At 41.0% G+C, this 20,831-nt stretch overlaps 1 protein-coding gene across 1 annotated transcript in view; it reads left to right on the forward strand.

The window, feature by feature from the left end:
- The window catches only part of LOC150040981 (uncharacterized), a 50,399-nt gene that overhangs the window by 15,425 nt on the left and 14,143 nt on the right, over window positions 1–20,831 (forward strand). Inside the window, exons 3-9 of the mRNA XM_090327110.1 lie at window positions 10,448–10,959; window positions 12,408–12,578; window positions 12,954–13,103; window positions 15,072–15,113; window positions 15,994–16,078; window positions 16,896–16,973; window positions 19,593–19,659. Coding sequence (XP_090183236.1) covers window positions 10,451–10,959; window positions 12,408–12,578; window positions 12,954–13,103; window positions 15,072–15,113; window positions 15,994–16,078; window positions 16,896–16,973; window positions 19,593–19,659 — 1,102 coding nt within the window. The 5' untranslated portion in view covers window positions 10,448–10,450. The remainder of the gene's footprint in view (window positions 1–10,447; window positions 10,960–12,407; window positions 12,579–12,953; window positions 13,104–15,071; window positions 15,114–15,993; window positions 16,079–16,895; window positions 16,974–19,592; window positions 19,660–20,831) is intronic.

Consider the following 20,831-nt stretch of genomic DNA (forward strand, 5'->3'; position numbering starts at 1 on the left):
TATCTCCAGTTAATCACCAAAAAGCCAGAAGTGGATCTGTGGTTCAAGTGGTTAGAGTGCTAACAGTGAGTAAAGAAAGCTCAGGGACAGCACCCAGGCTCTGACTTCAAGTACTAACACAGATAACCCTCCATTCAAGAAAAGCAAAAATCAATAAATCGTAAAGGAAATAAGTACAGAAATGCCGAGTGTCTTATGGGTATGTTTGTAACTTATGAATATCTGTGTGTGTGTGTGTGTGTGTGTGTCTGTGTCTGTGTGTCTGTGTGTCTGTGTGTGTGTACTCGTGAGAGTGATGGTACTAGAGCTTGAACTCGGGACCTTGTGCTTTCAGTCACCTTTTTCACTCACAACTGTGCCATACTACTTGAGCCAGGCCTCTATCTCAGCATTTTGCTGGTTAGTTTGGAAATGGAGTATGAAGGACTTTTCTCCCCAACTAGTTTAGAGCCATGATTCTCCGAGTCTAACCTCTTGAGTAGCCAGGATTACAGGTGCGAACCACTAGTGCCTGGCCATGCCTTCCAAATCTTAATGTGAGCCTTCTGAATCCTCAAACTATTTTTGTACAGGTTGTCTTCAGGAGGTGAGGGTAACCTTCTTGGCATCTTCCCTCTGATGTCTTAAATCCATTTACACAGCAAGCAATCTACTTTCTATTTCACATGGAAGACCAACTCCAAAAACAACTCACTTTGGTGCTTTCAGATCACAGAGTCCTTTTCTAAAATTTCTATTTTGAGGGTCTCAGAGAAAGTCTTGATTCATTGGTGATGAAGCTCTGGTAGCTGATCCACTCTTGAATATCAGTGCACCTTCCAATCCAAGCTATAGGCCTCACTAAATTTTGAAAGCTTTGAGGAGCTGTGGTTTGAGTGAAAATCCAGTGTCCATTTTCCTGTTCCCACTACCACTAACACCTAAGTCCACAGGACTCACAATATAACGTTCTTGAAGAAAATTTTTTCAGTAATTCACCATACACAGTTTAAAACATTGCATGAGCCAGACACTATGTTAAGTACTAAGGACGTCAAAATAAACAAGATAGACAAAGGCTCAGACCTCAAATGACTTATAATCTCCTTTGACCATGAAATACTTGATTTCATTTTAGTGAGCTTGCCATGTTTGTCTTTTCATGAAGCATGAAGTCCTTTTCTTCCTCCTAGGTCACAATGGTATTTCTCTAATTTGTTATTAAATTTACAGGTGTTATAAATTTAATTTTAAAGGTCTTATCTTTAACATTTACATCTTCAATCCATTTATAGTACATTCTTTTATGTTTTATTCACTAGGGAACAGATTTTTTTTTCTTTTCTCAATACAGTAATGAGCTAGAGGCATGGGTCAAGTGGAGAACGTCAGCTTAGCAAGCAAGCTCAGCAAGCATGAGTTCAAATCCCAGTACTGTAAAAAGTTGTTTAATAGCCTGACGTTGTTGGCTCATGCCTGTAATCCTAGATACTCAGGAAGCTGACAGCAGAAGCATTGAGGTTTCAAGATAGCCTGGGTAGAAAAGTTGTGAAATTCTATCTCAAATAACACACAAAGCCTGGGTTGGAGGTATGATTTGAGTGATAGATTACCAGCCATGACCAAGAAAGCTGAATGAGCCAGTTTTCCAGCATATGAACCAAATGATCATTTCCTCCTCTTTGTTGTATATTTAAGTTTTCATTCATGCACAATGTGATTTCTGAGCTCCTCTTTTTTCTCCTCTATTGGTCTCTTTGTATTTATGCTCTCTAGCTGATACTATGCTATTGAAATCACTAGGGAGTTGTAGTGTGATTTTTTTTTATATTGGATTAGATGTCACATCATTTACTGTTATTGTTTAACTGATGGCAAAAATTAGATGTATTTACCACATACCAATTTCATGTCTGAAATAGGTATGTGGTGAATTAACTCTAGCAACAAATGCATTATTTTTAGCATTTTTGTGGTAACAGTTATCCACTCTTGTAACATATCCTTTACTACCGTTTGTTTAAGGTTGGTTTATTTAACCACAGACTTTTCTTCACATAAATATTAGAATATATGAATAAGCTCACAAAATTTAACTGAAAGGTTTATTGAGGATTTTATTGACTTGTAGATTAGAAAATAATGTGAGAAGTAGAGGTATAGTTTTATAATATTAAAAATGTATCCCAGTTATATTGGGGTTCCCAAAGACTCAGCAAAAGAGTCACCAATACTCAGTGAACGGAGCTAGGAATGAGTTTAGTAGCAGCTCAGTGGCTACTCTCCACCTCCGGGCTGATAGAGAGCAGCCTCGACCTTCTGTGGGGCTGAGCTTTCAAAGGAGAGTACCACACAAAGGTGGTCCTGTTCCGCAGGAAAATACCACATGCAGTTGAAGCAATTTTACAGAAAAACAAAACAGAATTCGACAGCTAATCTTGACAGGTTACTACCGAACTAACCATTTGATGTATTTATTTTCATATTTTAAACTTTTTGCTCCATAGAAGTTTAATGTTAACTCATGGACAATTGATAGTTTTGTTGGCATTGTAAATGGTACTTTGATTCTGTATTTATAGTTAGTTATTTTTAGCAACCAAGATACTCTATTGATTGCTTTTGGGTGGATTTTGTGGCTAGAAACTTCGAGTATATATTTGTGTATTTATTTATTTACTTGTTTATTTACCTATTTGTCCTAATGGAGATGGAATCCAGGGCCTTGTATATGCTAAGCAAGTTCTCTACATTGTGCTACATCCCAACCTTTGAATTACTGTACTAATTACAGTAACATGTTTATCTTCATAGTTCTCCTAATAAGGTAGTTGTATTGAAGCCAGGCTCACACCTGTAATCCTAGCTAGTTAAGAGGCTGAGGCCTGGAGAATCTCAGTTCAAAGATCTCCTGGGCTCCATATCTACTTAACCAGAGAAATGGCTAGACAGGAAGCATGGCTCAGGTGTTAGAGTACTAGTCATGAGTAAGAAAGTCAAGCTTTAGAGTGAATGTGAGTCCTGAGTTCAAGCCCTAGTCACGGCATACATACACACACTGTCACACACAAAGATGGTTTTATATACTTAGAAGTATTCTTTTAAAATTATTTTACTCCTTTGGAATTTTTCTCATGTTTGCTAGGATTTCTAATAGTATGCTAAACAGTATGAGTAATAGCAAACATACTGTCATATATCCCATGCTAAAGATAATCTATCTTCTGGAGTTTACCCATGACATAGATGATTACTTTAGGTACTGGTATATATATATAGTCTTTTTGAAACTGAGGTTCCTCTCCATTCTTAGTTTGCTAAGAATTCATTTTAACCATAATTAGTTTTTGACCTATCTCAAGTATTTTTGTCTGAAGTTAATTCTGATTATGTTTTTTTTTGCCCTAGTAATTGAATAGGTTTTCAAATATTGAAAAATAATTCAGGGGTTAAAGCTTTCTTGATCATGAGGTACTTTTTAATACATAATTGAATTTGTTCAAACAGTTTTCATGTTTGGAATGTTGTATTTATATGTTTACAACTAAAAACAAGTTTATAATTTTCCATTTTCATTTTGTCCCCATCTGGTTTTAGATTCAAGATCACTCAAGCCTTATAAAAAATCGCACAGCCTTAACATTTTTTCTACTTAATGGAACGTTTTTATAGGAGAGGAATTAAACATGTTGAATTGAAACCTCTTTATAGAACTACTTAGGGATAATAATAACAACAACAACAAAGAAAAATTGAATTAGCTGCTCATGAACCCACCTCCAGCTGTCTAGAACTAAGATTTTGGAGGAATGAGAAGTAGAATGGCTGACTACCATTTTGCTTTCTTCAGTACAGCTCATCTAACAATTTTATCCCTTCTTCATATCTCTTTCACTCTGAGATCCGTTTCTTAGCTTCTGTATATGAAGGAGGCCATATCATATTTTCTGTGTTGAGCTTATTTCTGTCATCCATCTTGCTTCAAGTGACATCTGTGGCATTTTATAAACTCTAATTTCCAGAGCTATAAATGTTCTCAGACAGCCTCTCATTTTACAGTTAATTTTTTTTTATGAGGGGCTGGTCATAGGGCTTGAACTCAGAACCTGGTCGCTGTCCCTGAGCTGCTTTTCCACAAGGCTAGCACCCTACTACTTTCAGCCACAACTCTACTTCTGGCTTTTTGGTGGTTAATTGAGGATAAGAGCCTCACAGTTTTTTTTCCACCAGGAATAGCTTTGAAAGGCCATCCTCAGATGTCAGTCTCCTGAGTAGCAAGTGTTACAAGCATGAACAATTGGCACCTGGCTTTACAATTCAACTTTAATTAAACAAGATAATGTAGATTATGATAAAGATAACTATTGAGTGTGTGTGTGTGTGTGTGTGTGTGTGTGTGTGTGTGTGTGTGTGTGTGTACTTGTTCTGGGGCTTGAATTTTCACTGTCCCTTTGCTTTGTTGTGCTCAATGCTAGTACTCCACCACTTGAGCCAGAGCTCCAGTTCCAACTTTTTAATGATTACTTGGAAGTACGTGTTTCATGCATTTTCCTGCCTGGGATGGCTTTGAACTGGGGTATCTAGGATTGCAGGTGCCATCTATCTTGGTGGTTATTTTGGAGATAGAGTCAGATTGGCCTCAAATCATGACCTTCCAGTTTCTGGCCTGCTGAGTAGCTAAGATTATAGGCATGTACCATCACCACTGACCTCATTCATCTACTTATGAGGACAAAACCATCACTACACAATCCTTATTTATCTCCCAACACTGTTCAATGTGGATTAATGAACTCTAGGGTGATACAGTGAAGCCATAGAACTAATTTGTGTGTGTGGGAGTGTGTGTGTGTCTGTGTGTGTGTGTGTGTGTGTGTATTTGCAATCTAGAACAATATTATTTCTTCAAAACCTGGATTCCAGCTGGGCATGGTGGTACATGCCTGCAATCCTAGCATTCAGGAAGTTGAGTTAAGAAGGACCATAAGTTTGAGGCCAACTTGGGCTACAAAGTGAGACCCTGTATCATAAAAACGAACAACCACCCTTGAATTCCAGTGAATTCCTAAGGTGTTTCTCATCCATTTTATTACCATGGCTTAATATATGTGTTAGTCACTTGGCTGTTGTGATGAAATGCCTGAGAAAACAACTTAAGGGAAAAAAGAATTATTTGCCTAATAAGTTTAGAAATTTCAGTCATTTGGCTCTGTTTCTTTCATGCCACCTTGTAGATAGCAGGAGATGGTGGTGAGGAACACATATGTCTATGTATATGTTTATCCTTTAGGTCTTGCACCCCACATATGAGAGAAAACATAAAACCTTTCTCCTTCTGAATCTGTCTTACTTCATTTAACATGAAGTTCTCCAGCTGGGCACTAGCTACTCAAGAGGCTGAGATCTGAGGATCATGGTTCAATGCCAGTACAGGTGGGAAAGTTTATGCGACTCTTACCCCAGAAGTGGATCAAGTGGTAGAGCACAAGTTTTCAGCAAAAGAAGCACAGGGATGGAGACTAGGCCCTGAGTTCAAGCCGCAGGACCGGCACACACACACACAAAGAGTAAAAATAGAAGACACCCTTGTTTTTGTTGCTGAATTTAAAGGAAATGATTTCCATTTTTCCATTTATTATGATGCTAGTTGTAGGATTACCATATGAAGCCTCCAATACATGGAGATGTGTCCCTTCTAAGTTTCTTCAGAGCTTTTTTTGCCAGTCCTGGGCTTGAGCTCAGGGCTTGAGCACCGTCCTTGGACTTTCTCAAGGCTAGGGCTCTACCACTTGAGCCTCAGCACCACTTTCAACTTTTTTCTATGTATGTGGTACCGAGGAATCAAACCCGGGTCTTAGTGCATGCTAGGCAAGCACTCTACAACTAGGCCAAACTCCCCGCCCTAATCCTCATTTTTTTACTTGTGTTCCTGTACAGTTTTGAAATGAGTGTAATAGTGGCTTCATAGATTGAGTTTAGTAGTGTTTCTTCTTTTTCCATTTCATAGAGAAGTTTCAGAAGTGTGTGTACTATTTCTTCTTAAAAGGTCATGTCAAATTCAGCAGTGAATCTATGAGGTACTATGTTGGGATACTCTATTACTGCTTCAATCTTATTGCCTGTTAGAGATGTATTTAAGTGGTTCACATCTTCTTGGTTCAAATTTGTTAGGTCAGGTCAAGTTTATCTAGAAATGCATCCATTTGTTGTAGATTTTCCAGTTTTTTTGAGTACACATTTTTAAAGTATTCTCCTATGTTTTTTGAATTTCACATATATTTGTTGTGCTAGCCTCCTTTTGTCTCTAATTTTATTTATTTGGGTCATTGCCCTCCTCCTTGGGTTTATCCATTTCCTCTATCGTTTCAAGGAACCAGTTTTTATGTTCCATTTTTTCTTGTGTATAGTTTTTTGTCTCTTTTATTGATTTTTGTCCTGATCTTTATTATTTCCTTCCATCTATTTCTTTGGAATTTGGATAGATGTTGTTTTTCTAAGAGTTTGGAGTGCATCACTCAGGTATTTATTTGAGAACTTTCTGGTTTTGTTTCCTATGATGTAGGCACTCATAGCTCTAAACTTTCCACTTAGTACTGTCTTTGTTGTATCCCAAAGACCCTTCTACCTTCTGTCTGTATGGATTTGATACTCCATGAGTATTATGTCAGTGAATATGTTTCCTTTTGTGATAGCTGATTTTACTAAACATAATATCTTCAAGGTTTGTTCATGCTGTAAATTATGTCAGAATTCTTTTATTTTTAGATCTGAATGAGACTTAATTACATGCATATACCACATTTTAAAATCTATTCTTTCACTAGTGGATGTCCAGGTCACTTCACCTTTTGGTTATTGTGAATAATGATGCTTTGGACACTGGAGTACAAATATCTGTTGGAGTACTAAGTATCTTTGGGTGTATACTCAGAAGTGGAATTGTTCATATAGTAATTAGATGTTTCAGTCTTTGAGGAACTGCACTACTGCTTTTCATAGCACACATAAAATTTTATATTTCCATCCGAAATTCATAAGAATCCCAATTATGCCCAACATTCGTTATTTTATGACATTTTTAACCAATGTAATGGGTATAAACTGGTATCTCACTATGATTTTCTCTTTCTTTGGCTTTTGATTTTGACACAGAGTCATAACACAAGTATAACACAGAGTATAACACAAGCTGGCCTTGAGCTTTCAGTCTCCCTATTTCAGCCTTTCAAGTGCTAGAATTACAAGCAGACCCCATGCCTCAGTCACTGTTTTGATTTAAAGTTTCCTAATGATTGTGTGGCTGAGCACCTTCTGATGTGTTTATTGATCTTTCTTAGAGAAATGTCTATTCAAATCTCTTTCCAGTTTTTAGTTGGGTTACCTGCCAAACTACAAGAGTTTTAAAAACTATATTTTGAATACTAGACCCTTATCTGATAAATAATTTATAGGCATTTTCTTTCATTCTGTAGGTTACCTTTCTTTCTTTCTTGATTATATATTTATGGACACAGACATGTTTAATTGAAGAAATACCACATCCAACTTATTAAAAAAATGTGTTGCTTTTGCTACTCTATAAGAAGTTTTTGCCATCCAGGAACTGGTAGCTCGCTCCTACAGTACTAACTACTCAAGGCTAACACTCTACCACCTGAGTCACATCACCAGTTCTGGCTTTTCTGTGTATGTGGTTCCAAGGAATCAAACCCAGGGCTTCGTGCATGCTAGGCAAACACTCTACCACTAGGCCACACTCCAGGAGGATTGAGATTCTTTTTCTTTTTTTGCCATTCCTGGGACTTGAACTCAGGGCCTAAGAACTCTCCTTGGGCTTTCTCAAGGTTAGAGCTCTACCACTTGAGTCCCGGAACCACTTCTGGCTTTTTCTATATAAGTAGTACCAAGAAATAAAACCCTGGCCTTCTTGCATGCTAGGCAATCACTCTGCCACTAAGCCAAACTCCCGGCCTCATGGATGGACTTTTTATGTCTACAAAGAACATCATTTGTATCTTGATAGTGTTCACTTTGGCACTGTAGATAATTTCATGCAATTTACCATCTTAACAATATTATGTCTTAAACACAAATATTTTCCTGTTTATTTGTTCCACATTTCACTTCTTCCATCAACATTTTGTAGTACTTGATGCAGCATTACTCGGTATCCATGGGGGATTGGTTCCAAGCCCCTTCCTCCACTGATGGCAAATCTACTGATGACCAATTCCTTATGCAAAATCCTGTCATATTTGTATATAATCTACACATATCCTTCTGTATGCTTGGGATCATTTTTAGATTACCTATAATATTGAATACAATGTAAATTTTTTGTAAATACTTCTTACACTGAGCTGTTCAGGAAATACTGACAAGTTATATGTTTAGTATAGATGCAGTTTTTTCTTGAATATTTTCAATTTTTAGTTGGCTGAATCCCATGAATGTAGAACCCACCAGTATAAAAGGTTGTCTTCATCCTCTCCAGCTTTTATTCAAATGGTACTATTTACTATTACTCAGTGTTCATAACTTGTTTTATAAAGTTTGGACAGTTGTTTGTTCCCAATGTGTCTCTTGTGTATAGTCTAATTCCTGCCATTAATACCCCACACAGTTCCATGCAGGCTCCTTTTTCTACATTAATATCAGATTACCCATGTAAAATTGAGGTGACGAGTGAATTGCAGCAGTGATTTTTGTATTTTTAGTGCTGGCAATAAAATGTAGGACCCTGTGCATTCTAGGCAAATACTCTATCAATGAGCTACATCACAGACCTTGTTGAGATTTCTTTTTTTATTTTTAAAAATTGTTTAGGCCAGCACGGTCGCTCATGCCTTTAATCCTCACTACTCAGGAGGCTGAGATCTGAGGATCAAGGTTCAAAGGCAACCCAGGCACACAAGTACCTGAGACTCTTATCTCCAATTAACCTCTAGAAAATGGGAAGTGGGGCTTGGCTCAAGGGTAGGATGGCAGCCTTGAGCTGAAGAGCTCAGGGACAACGCCCAGGCCCAGAGTTCAAGTCCCATGACCTTTCTAAGTAGCTCAGGCTGCACCTGAAGTCGAGATTCTCTGGCCTTGGCCACCTGAGTGCTGGGAATGCAGACGGAAAATTTCTAAAACATGCTTCACCATAAGTGACACTGTGATTCAAAAACTCAGGCCCCAAGTCCAAGCCTCAGGATTAACAAAAAATAAACAAATAAATATATAGTGTTTTGCTATTCCTGAGGGGTGCCTTTGAGAATAGGGAGGCCACTTTTGCATGCTGGTCCTTGGGTTTTATCTGAGGGCCTGAGCACTCTCCCTAAGTATTTTTGCTGAAGGCTAGCACTCTACCCCTTGAGCCACACCTCCAATTCTGTTTTTGTTTTTTTTTAGTGGTTAATTGGACATGAGAACCTGATGGACTTTCTTGCCTGGGCTGGCTTCTATCCAGGATCCTCAGATCTCAGCCTCCTGAGTAGCAGATTTGAGGCACCATTACTTGCTTAATATATATGGTTTCCCCATATGTTTTTGTTTAATAAAACACTTTTTCTCTTCTCTAAAAGTTGGAGAAGAAGCTGTAAAATGTCCTTAACTCTCTGCAGATGCATGTTCCTGATAGTGTGTGATGGAATGTGGGATGAGAGGAGTGAAAGTGGGAAATGAAACTGTTGTTCTAACTGGTACCAAGTCAAGAAACAAAACAATGTTACTACCTCAAAAGCACCTTGCCTCTCCGAGTTCCAGCGGGAGAAACATTTTGCTCCAGTGGAGATATTCCCCTAATTTTATATTTTTATTTTTTGCCAGTCCTGGGCCTTGAACTCAGGGCCTGAGCACTATCCTTGGGCTTTCTCAAAGCTAGAGCTCTACCACTTGAGCCACAGCACCACTTCTGGCTTTTTTTCTACGTATGTGGTACCACATACCAGATTCCTTCCTACCAGGAATCGAACCCTGGGTCATTGTGCATGTTAGGCAAGCACTCTACCGCTAGGCCAAACTCCTGGCCCAATATTACACTAATTTTTGCACTACTCATTTCTTTTTATTATTTATCAATTCACTGCCTGACTATACAATGGTTCTTCTTCTTTCCTTTTAGCCTGTGATAGTTTAGTCCAGATTCTGATAGCACCAGGATTTCTTACCTTGAAAGTCCCTCTTTGCTATTGGCCACATGACCTTCACCGTTACTTGGTTTTATATATTTGATTTCATAGCTTATGGGCTAAAGATATTGGCTCTTATAGCTCTGCTGCAATTTTGATAAGAAAATTCAAGTAAATGAAAAGAGTCCTAGTATGGAGTCCATGCTTATTAATGGTTAGCTAGTACTATTATTCCAACAAAATGAAAGGGAAGTATGATATGATAAAAGAAGGCTGGTGGAAGAAAAAATCCTCAAAAGGGTTGGGGAGGCAAGAAAGGTACCATGGCCCTACCTAAAGGCTTCATTTTTCCCCAGACAATGAAACCAACTGTCAAACCCTCTCAAGGTGACAGGAGTGCCGTGAGAAATGACCATCCTGGAAATGATAGTGGCACCAGAAATGACAGCGATACCACGCATGTCAGTGGCTCAAGCAGCATCGATGACCCTGTGAATGCTACTGGAAGTTCAGTTGCCAGTGAAACCACCAGCAGCAGGGAGAACACAAGCAATAGCAACATGGACAATGGGGGCAAAGACATAAGTCCCAATACAGACAAGAGCACCCGTGCAGAGCTGGATGCCTGTGGCGCTGAGACGGGCAGGAAGGCTGCCAGTACTGCTGACACCAGGATATGTGGAGAATTCCCCAGCATCCGAGATAACGTGAGAGTCAGAGACAACTTGGATACAGTCAGGAGCTTAAGCCTGGGCACCTTGGGAAGCCTGAACACCCTTGGGGGTCTGACTTCCAGTGGGAGTCACAGACAGCGGTCCACTCCTCTGGCCCTTAACCGGATCCTTAACAGATCACAGTATATCTCCAGGTGAGCACTGAGCTTGTTTCTAGCTCCTATTCCCCCAACTTTTAGCTCCTAGGCCTGTCCAGAGCGGCTCAAGAAATGAAGGCCCAGGTTTGTAAAAGATCAAGGAAAGGGCAGTGCCCTAATCAGTGGATTAACCATTTTTCACAGATAATCTGTAGAAAGAATAAGCAAAATCCTCAGAATGAATACAAAGGGAGGCCTCCCTCCCTCCCTGCCTCTGAACACTTGGGAGTTTCCCACATGAGGAAGATTGTAGAAATCTCTAGTTTTTTTCCACTCATACTGCGGGCCTACCCAATATGATAGAAAGAAAGGCCAGGCTGGGAAGAAAGACAATTGATTTCAAGACCCCTTTCCAACAGCACAGATGTTATCCAAGGTTTGTGAGTGAGAATGTGAAAAACATACCAATTCCCCTTCAAATTCCAGGTCTCTTTCACTCAAAACAGGCCTAACTCTAGTTCATACTTTTTCTTTGGAGTTCCAATTCAGAGCCTCAGTCTTCTGCAGCTGCTGCTCTACCATTGGAACCATGTCTCAAATCCTGCTTTTTGCTCTTTTCTGGTTTTCTGCGGTGGTTTTTTGGTTGTTGTTTGGAAATGGTGTTGTACAGACTTTTCCATCTCCAGATCTTAGCCTCTTGAGTAACTAGAATTACATGTGTGAGCCTCCAATGGCCAGCTAGTTTATATATTTTAAATTTCCCCTCTATCTGTTTTTGTGCTGATGGGGAAAACAGTGAGGAAAGGGACTTTGGAAATAGCTTCACTATACCACTACATAATTTTAGGCTTAAGAATAGAGGCCTTCATGGCTTCTCCTTCTCATATTTGCTTACTGGGGTTTATTCCTGACACCAATAGTTCTGGACTTTCCTTATAGTCTAAAAGCCTTAATTTCAGTATCCTAAGAGCCTAAAGAACAAAAATGAAGCCATGGCCTAGCAGGAGAATGGTACAAAGTTGAAGGGAAAGGAGAAGCTGTAGAGATGACAGAGAGGGATTTGTTTCTATGACATTTGAGCTGGGTCTTGAAGGGTGATTATTCACACACTAAAAGGTCTATGTGGTTGATGTTGAAAGATGTAGATATACCAGACAGAGAAATTACCATTTGCAATGGTCCAGAGGTATAAACTAGCACATTATGTTCAAAGAACAATGAGCAGCTGGAATACAGCATACATGGAGGGAGGGTCAGGAGATAAATCAGGAAAGGTAGGCTAGTGCCTTGCAAAAGAGTTTGAACTTTATCCTGCAAACAAAGGGGGATCATCAAGGGCTTTTGAGTTGAAGGGAGGAATGATAAGAACTGAAATTTCAAAGAGGATGGTAATGTGTTTCAAACCAATAGCAATGTGGTCCCAGGTGAGAATCTTTGCAGGAATTTTTGTCTCATTGGTTCATGATATGTAGATATGATTTCCTTTCCCATCCTGTTCTTCCCAGGGACCAACTTTTGGAGGCCAGTCAGCCAGGTGCTGGAGCTTTGGTGGGAGCTCTTCATGGACCCAACTCCACCTTCCTCATGGATGATGAAGCCGAGCTCAATAATGGTGCACAGATCCAGCTGAGACACCTTATCCTCTACAATGATACTCTCATCATTGCCAAACCTAAGTATGATATCCTTCCTACCCCTTAGGAGAGTGGGACTTGACATGGTTGGGGCTACTGGAATTTGAACTTAAGGCCCCAACTGGCTTCTTTTTCATTAGACTTTTGGAATAAGGGAGTCCGTTTAATGGTACAATAAGCTCCCTTTTCTCTAATGTACCTAGAATACACCACTTCATTTTAGCTAGGGAAAATTTAGTAGGAAAGCCTATTACCTAAGGTGGGAGAAGAGGCCTCTGTGAGATTTATGTATCAAGATGGGTTAACCAGCAGAAATTTGCCCTGTAGCTTGAGTTCTCAAGGCTCACCCTAGGGAGGTTCTAAGTTCTATACCAGATTCCTTCCTACAGACTAAACTGTCATGGGCATAACTCCTAGGTCTACCAACAGCTTGAAACTTAAGAAGCAGGTGCGTCTGAGTGAAGTATGGATTGCCTCCTGCCTGGATGAGGTGACAGTGAAAGAATTCTGTGCAGATACCTCCTTTGTGATTGGTTGGCCCACAACCAACAATGTGGTCACCTTCTGGTAAGGCAACTATTGCCTCCTTTTTTTCTCCTGCATTATCTCCTTTTTAAACTCTTAAAATTCATTGAAATCCCCTTGTGCAAATACTTACCAAAGTATTTTTCTTAAAATTGCTAGGCACCAGTGGTTCATGTCTGTAATCCTATCTACTCAGGAGGCTGAGGTCTAAGGATCACAGTTCAAAGCCAGCCAGGGCTGGAAAGTCTGTGAGACTTTTATCTCTAATTAACTACCAAAAAAGCCAGAAGACATGATGCTCAGGTGGTAGAGTGCTAGCCTTGAGCAAAAAAGCTTAGGAACAGCATCCAGTTACTGAGTTTCAGCCCCAAGATTGGCAAAGAAAATTCTTAAAATGATCATACATAATTGTTAAATACACTTATATACAGAATAATCCATAAAAATGTCCACGCACATTTTTGTCCTAGTACTGGAACTTGAACTCAGGAGCTTTTGCTCTCCTTTAGTGTTTTGCTCAATGCTAGCAGTCACACCTCTAATTCAGGCTTTGTATTTGGTTACTTGGAGAAGATTCTCTCAGGTTTGTCTGACTTAGTCTGGCTTCAAATGGCAATCTTCAGATCTCAGCTTCTTGAGTAGCTAGGAGTATAGGTGTGAGCCACTGACTCCCAATTCCATGTATAGTTTAATGAATAATTGTAAAGTGAACAACTGTGAAACATTCTGTCTTGTCACACATGCATATGAGGACTACTTATAGGCATCAAAAAAGACATGGGGCAAAAGGACAAAGAGCAGCATGGTAACTAATTCCCAGAAAGCTTCCAGCTAATTACACAAATCCCCTCCATCTGACTGTTTAATTAATGCATTAAGGAAATTAAGTGAACTAGAGCTATACACCAAGCCCCAGGCATGCAGTCTCACCTGTGTTCATGAGTGTATGTAGGTGTAGGGTCTGGGGTCAAAGGTATATGCACTGCTGCTATCAAACTCACGTGAGCACATCTACTCCAACGCCTTCTCATGTCCCTCTATATAGCACATGTGTCTAAACCGGTATTCTCACACATACATATTCCCAGTGCACATAGTTTTGCTCTTCTACACTTATGCACACATATAGCTACATTCATATAATAGTTTCATAAAAAGTACGTCTACATATACTGCACTGCTCCACCAACTTATATATGTGATTATATCAATGCTTACACACATACCTACCCCATCTTCACATGCAATCACACATACATAACATCAGCTCAAATGTACACCACATAGCACATATTTCATACACACTTACATTTGTACCTATACACACACACACACACACACACACACACACACACAATTCTATGAACACTTGCTTCTATATACATGTTCCTACCCGATTTCTTTTACCTTTCTTTGCCAAATAGGAAATAATTAGCTCACTAGATATGGTGGTAGATTCTGTAATTTCTATATTCGGATGGCCAATGCAGGAGGATTGCGGGTTCAAGGTCAGTTTGGACTACATAATGAGATTCTTAAAAACAAGAAAGAAGCCAGACACCAGTGGTGCATGCCTACAATCCTAGCTACTTGGGAGGCTAAGATCTGAATATTATAGTTCAAAGCTAGCTTGGGCAGGAAATTCCATGAGATTCATCACATATACCCCCAAAGCCAGACAGAGCTTTGGCTCAAGTGGTAGAAAGCTAGCCTTTGAGCACAGAAGCTAAGCAGACAGAGCCAAGACCCGAGTTGAAGCCCAGACCAGCACACAAAAAAATGACAGAGACAGAAAGAAAGAGAGAGATGGAGGGAGGGAGGGAGGGAGGCGGAGAGGGAGAGAGGGAAGGAGAGAGAGAGAGAGAGAGAGAGAGAGAGAGAGAGAGAGAGAGAGAGAGAGAGAGAGAGAGAGAATAAGACGTCTGTTCATCTTCTTAAATAATTATTGTGTGCGTGCGTGCGTGTGTGTGTGCGTGTGTGTGTGTGTGTGTGTGTGTGTTTTGTCCTTAGTTCTCCAGAAACCAAGGATCGCTGGTTTTCTGCTCTGCGCTGGTAAGTCCTTTCCTTCCTTTCCTCTCCTCTTTTCAGTCCCTCCTTCAAATTAGCCTGAAAATGGGAATGGTTAGGCTAATGTCTGCCCAGGACAGGCTTCCTGATGACCCATTCTTTGTCTGCTGCAAGCAGGCACACAGGATCCTTTACCACAGAGTCTAAAAGGTCTTTGCTGACCTTTATGTTCCAGTTAGCCCTGTATTTACTAAGTAATAGAGGAGAAGTGGATGTTGACCCTTTGGAGCCTCAAGAAAAGATTATTCCAAACCTCTGAAAGAGCTTAGCCTCTCTCACTCCCAAAAGGTTGACCCTGAAGATTGACTCAAATCCTCATATTCCAGCCAAAGTCCATCTCTTCCTTAACAGTGTCTACAAAGAAGGAAACTGGCTGGTACCATCCTTTATATACACAGTAGATTAACGCACTGTTAATCTTTAGGCCTGGCCTTCACTGAGCAAATGTTGGAAACAGCAGTTTCCAATATTTGTGGTGATTTACGGGGATCAGATGAGAAGAGATATCTTGTAACCCGAGGACAGGCTCAATCATACACCTAAGCTTCCTTCATCTCTCAATCCTAGCATGCGTCACATTTGTGACTTTGAACCATTCTTCGTGAAACAAGAAAGGTATAACCCTTCACATATTTGCCCCCATGGATTTACATTTTCCAAGAAGATTTCACAGAGGTCAAAGAATAACCCAAGAGCGGATGTTCAGTTGCTGATCCGGGTGGGACTTGGGAGGTTCCAGGCATTCCTAGTCCCTCCACAAAGCCCTTTACCTTGGTCAGACCTTGGTCAGCATTGTTGGCTAAATCCCTGCTTTCTTTATTACCGCCTACCTCTCCCTCAATCCTTTACCCAACTCTTCATACAGTCACATCCAAGAGCAGAAGCAGAATGATTTTCCAAAGAACGTGACTCTTAGGATTCTGCTGATGGAGCTCGATGAACTCACTTCAGTAAGTCCCACTGACTGTCTACCTTGGAGCACTCCTGGAACAGCAGGTCGGTGGGGAATTAGAGATTTTGGAGAAGGCTTCAGAAAAGACAGGACTGGCTTAACAGCACCTCCTCCTTCCCAAGTCCCCCAGCTGGTACCACATGTAATACTAACAACCCTAAAGGGCCCCAATTTTGACTCCATGAAGTTGGCAATGTATGTTTTCTGGGCTAATATCTATTTCTCACCTTGAGCTATGTCTTTCCAGAAGGCCTTACCAAAGAGAATATTAACTGTTTTAAGTCCATCATCAGTGCATTATTTCACCACAGAAGAAATTCTCAGCTGGGTGCCAGTGGCTCACACCTGTAATCCTAGCTACTCAGGAGGCTGAGATCTGAGGGTATTGGTTCAAAGCTAGCCCAGGCACGAAAGCTTATGAGACTCTTATCTCCACTTAATCACTGGAAAGCTGAAAGTGGTGCTGTGGCTCAAAGTGGTAGAGCGCTAGCGTTGAGCTGAAGAAGCTCAGGGCCAGTGCCCAGGCCCAGAGTTCAAGCACCATGACTGACAAGAAAGAAAAAAAAGGAAGTAAATTCTCCTGACCTAATGGTCCTCTGGCCTATCTTGATCCTTCCCTTTGACTCTTGTGCATGAGAAAGGGTAGTGGTAGGTCTGCCGGGGGTGGGGGTGGGGTGCAGTCACTTCAAATCACACTACAATCCAGCCCAGGTAGAATCCAACAATGCCTAATATAGTCACTAGGGACTCCACTTTCTCCATCTCCTGCATTCATGTCCTAATCCTACCACACTTGATGTGTTCTTTTTATCCAGACCACTCTCATAACCGTGACCAATACTGAGACCACTGAGAAGGTCATTGGGAAGGCAGTGTATCAGCTGGGACTTTCTGTAAGTAGATACTGATTTCCAAACATTAGGCTCAGTGTTCAGCAGGCACCTCTGATGTGTCCAACACTGTGCCAGAGGCTGGAGGGTGGGGGTGGGTAGACAATTCGCGGCTCATTTCTAACCCTGGTTTGTGCTCTTTTGGATCTTTCTGGAAAGGGTGGGAAGTCTTCCCAGAACACATGACAAGATCTACAGGAATCAGTCCCCTAAGAGAGGCCCAGGTTTGGCAGGCTGGAAAAGAGAGAGCTTACTCTCAGCTTGGAATCAGGGTCAGCAAGAGGGAAGATAGGACAAAGAGAGCTTCCTAGAGGTGGTACTATAAAGGGGAAGGCATTTTGGGCAAAGTGAGTGATTCAAGCAGTTGGGTACGATTGAGGAAGTATGCCAAGGAGAGATGAAGAATGGCAAGTAACTTTGAACTGCCACTACATGCTCCAGACTTGTGAGGAACAAAGCCAGATAGAAGGTTCATAACTAGACCAAGATGGGCATCTAAATATCAGCTTGAAGAATTTGAACTTGATCCTCCATACAGTAAAGAGCTACTGCTTTTTGAGCAGGAGAGTGACATGGTTGGAGTTGCACCTTGGGAAAGGCCTGTTATACGTGGAGTTGACATCCAAAAGCAGTGAGAAGGGGCTAGGTTAAGTCCAAACCCTGTCTCTGAGACTGCAATTTCCTCTGTAATCTCATGGCCCCAAAGCACTTTACAGACCCTGGTAGGAAGCTCTGATGTGTGTATGTGTTTGAGGAATATATGCATGTGCATGGGCACACTTCTCTATGGATAGAAATATACATATATGCATCCTTGCTAGTATACGTGTATGTAGGTATACATGCGCATGCAGCTGCATGGCCTGCATTCTGGTCTATCATTGTGAATGCATGGATAATAGAATGTTTAGGTGTGAATTTTTCCATGGGCATGCATGTGTGCGTGTAGGTGCATGTGTGGACTCATGGGGTTATGTGGGAGGAGCCATATAAGAAGACACATCGGTAGTTGTTTTGAGTTTGTCTTCAACAAACATCTGTCTGCAAATGCGATTCTCGTATGTATGTGAGTCTGTATCTTGACATACAGTTAAGCTTTGATTGTCTGCAGAGTAGCCCCTTTTGGATTACACAGGATGGATTTTCAGCCCCAGGCTGGTCTTCCCCACACCACCCAGCACCCTCCTGACCCACTTCTGTCCACTGCCAGCTGCTGAGGGAATGTACATCCATTTTAGTATTTGCTTCCACAAAACAGAATTGGAAAGGTAAAGCCCCCTAGGGTCCACTCTTGAGGTCTGGGAGACCTTGCTATGGGACTTTCAAATCTATTGGGGAATTAATTAAGTCATCTTGAAGTTAGGTTAGCAGAAAACATAAAGCCAAGGTTGGGTGTCATTGGAAGTAGTTAGTGGATAAGGCTAACTGATTCTGTTAAGGCTGGGGAGTCTTGGGAAAGGTGGGAATAGCCCATAGGTGGTGTTCACTCCTAATTGGAGGAAGGCGCCTTAAGCTTCAGACATCAGTAGAGGTGCTTTCCTTTGGACAATGGCAATTGGTCCCCACTCATCAGGAATCCCAAACTCCCAGTGCATGGAGCCTAGGCCCTTATCCCTTGCTCCTCTTTGACTTAGACTTGTCCTTCCCCCAAACATTGTCACAACCCTGACTTCCAGCATCACTTCAGCTCCCTCCTAGACAACTCTATGGAGAGACAGAATAATGGACTCCTTAAGATATCTGAATTCTAACATTCAGGACTCATGAAAATGTCACCTTTCACAAATAGGCCTTTGCAAGTATGATTCAATTAAGGATCTTGAAAGGGGGAAATTATCCTAGATTATTTTGGTGGCGTGATGTAATCACAACGGTTCTCATAAGAGGGAAATAATACGGAGAAAGTCAGAAAAGATGTAACAGGAGTTTTAAGATTTAAACAGAAGTTGAGTAAGAAGTGAAAGAGATGACACAACATAGTTTGCTTTGAAGGTGAAGGAAGGGGATGTGAGCCAAGGAAAAGTAGGTATACTCTAAAAGCTGGAAAAGGCAAGGAAATGAATTGTTCTCTAATGTATCCAAAAGGAGCACAACTCTGGTGAACCACTTTAGACTTCTGACCTCCAGAATTGCAAGAGAGTGCATCTGTACTCTTAAGCAATTGAAATTGTGGTAATTCGTGACAAGAGCATTAATAAACTAATGCAACCTCCCTCAATATCGCCTGGACCCTCACAGCTTAGAATTTACCGAGCTTCCTTCCCCCACTAAGCACTGTCCAGCACCCTTCCCACTCAGTACTGCTCTTACCACTTCCCTTCAAAATTGTTCTTCTCCTCACTTATCAGTCCTTTCCTTCCCTTCCTCGATTTCCTTAATGATCCCTGGCCTCCAATCCTGACTGTTTTTGTGATCTTGGCTCCTTTTCTCCCTGAAGACCCGTGCAGTCTGCAGAATTTGGTGGGGAAGGATGAGGGGGAAATATGACTGCTTTTCCTAAGCACCACCAGGGCCTATCAATGTTGTGGAAGGTGAGGAGAGGGCAGTTCTGCCACACCTCAGCCTGACGTGCTTATATTTGCCTCCTCTTCACATCATTGCTTTGCCTTTGTCTTCCTCTAGGGTCAAGCCAGTGATTTCCTGCTGTGGGTGAATTCATCAAAGGAGGCCCTGTCTTACCCACTCATTGGTAAGGTCTCTGAGTTCTCTGAAGGTTTGAGTCAGATTCCATCTTGCCCTGAGTTTCTTGGCAGCCTGAGATCAGTCAGTAGACTTTTGCCTGTAATGTTCGCTGTCTTAACCATATGGTAGGGACTCAGGAAGGGGATGTCACAGGAGTTAGAAAGATATCTAGAAACATAGAGAAACCTGACATTTAATCTTTAAGCATCTAAAAGACTTAAGAGGCCAAGCTTAAGACAAATACAAATAGGTTTTACATCCTAGCAGCAGGGATTGAAGAGAAATACCCAGAAAACCTCCTGGTCAGTAGACTGTTTAATATATGTTCTGCATCTGAGGATTTTCTAAGCTGTGAATATCTTAATATGCGTGTGACAAGGAGACGGGTATACAATGTGTTATTTCCCAATGCATTTAACTTAGAGAATCCTTGGAGTGATTGCTGGTAACAAAGATCTTCTGAACATTGGAAATTGAAATCTTCAGGCAAAAGTGACATAAAGAAAAACTAGAGGATGAGAGGCATGGAAAAGTGCTCTCCTAATAAGGTTGAGGCCCCAAATTTATTCATCATTATAAAAAAGTATATTTTCCCCTTATGATCGATCCCCTGGTGTTGCTGTATCTGCCTTTGGTACCTAATGTATTGTATATACATTTATTTGTTTATTTGAAGGGAAGGGGAAAAACAAGATGATGAGACAAAGGACAAAGGGTGAACCCATGTAACAGCAATATTCACAAGATAATACATTGGAAATGAACTTTACAATTGGGAGGGGCTGGGTGGAGAGAAAGTGGGAGAATAACATGGGAAGGGGCAAAAATGTTCAAAAAATATTGTACTCACTGTCTTACAAATGTACCTGAAACCCCTCTATACATCACCCTGACAATAATGTGTATGTGAATGTGTGTGTGTGTGTGTGTGTGTGTGTGTGTGTGTGTGTGTGTGTGTGTATAGTTGGTTGTGGGGCTTGAATTCTGGGCCTGGGCACTGTTCCTGGGCCTCTATTTGCTGAAGGCTAGCACTCTGTCCCTTGAGCCACAGCGCCACTTCTGTTTTTCTGGTGGTTAATTGAAGATAAGAGTCTCACAGACTCTAGTGCTCAGGCTGGCTTTGAACCGTGATCCTCAGATCTCAGCCTCATGAGTAGCTAGGATTGCAGGTGTAAGACA

This window comes from Megascapheus bottae, chromosome X (assembly GCF_031878675.1).
Source record: "Megascapheus bottae isolate mThoBot1 chromosome X, mThoBot2.hap1, whole genome shotgun sequence".
Classification (NCBI taxonomy): domain Eukaryota; kingdom Metazoa; phylum Chordata; class Mammalia; order Rodentia; family Geomyidae; genus Megascapheus; species Megascapheus bottae.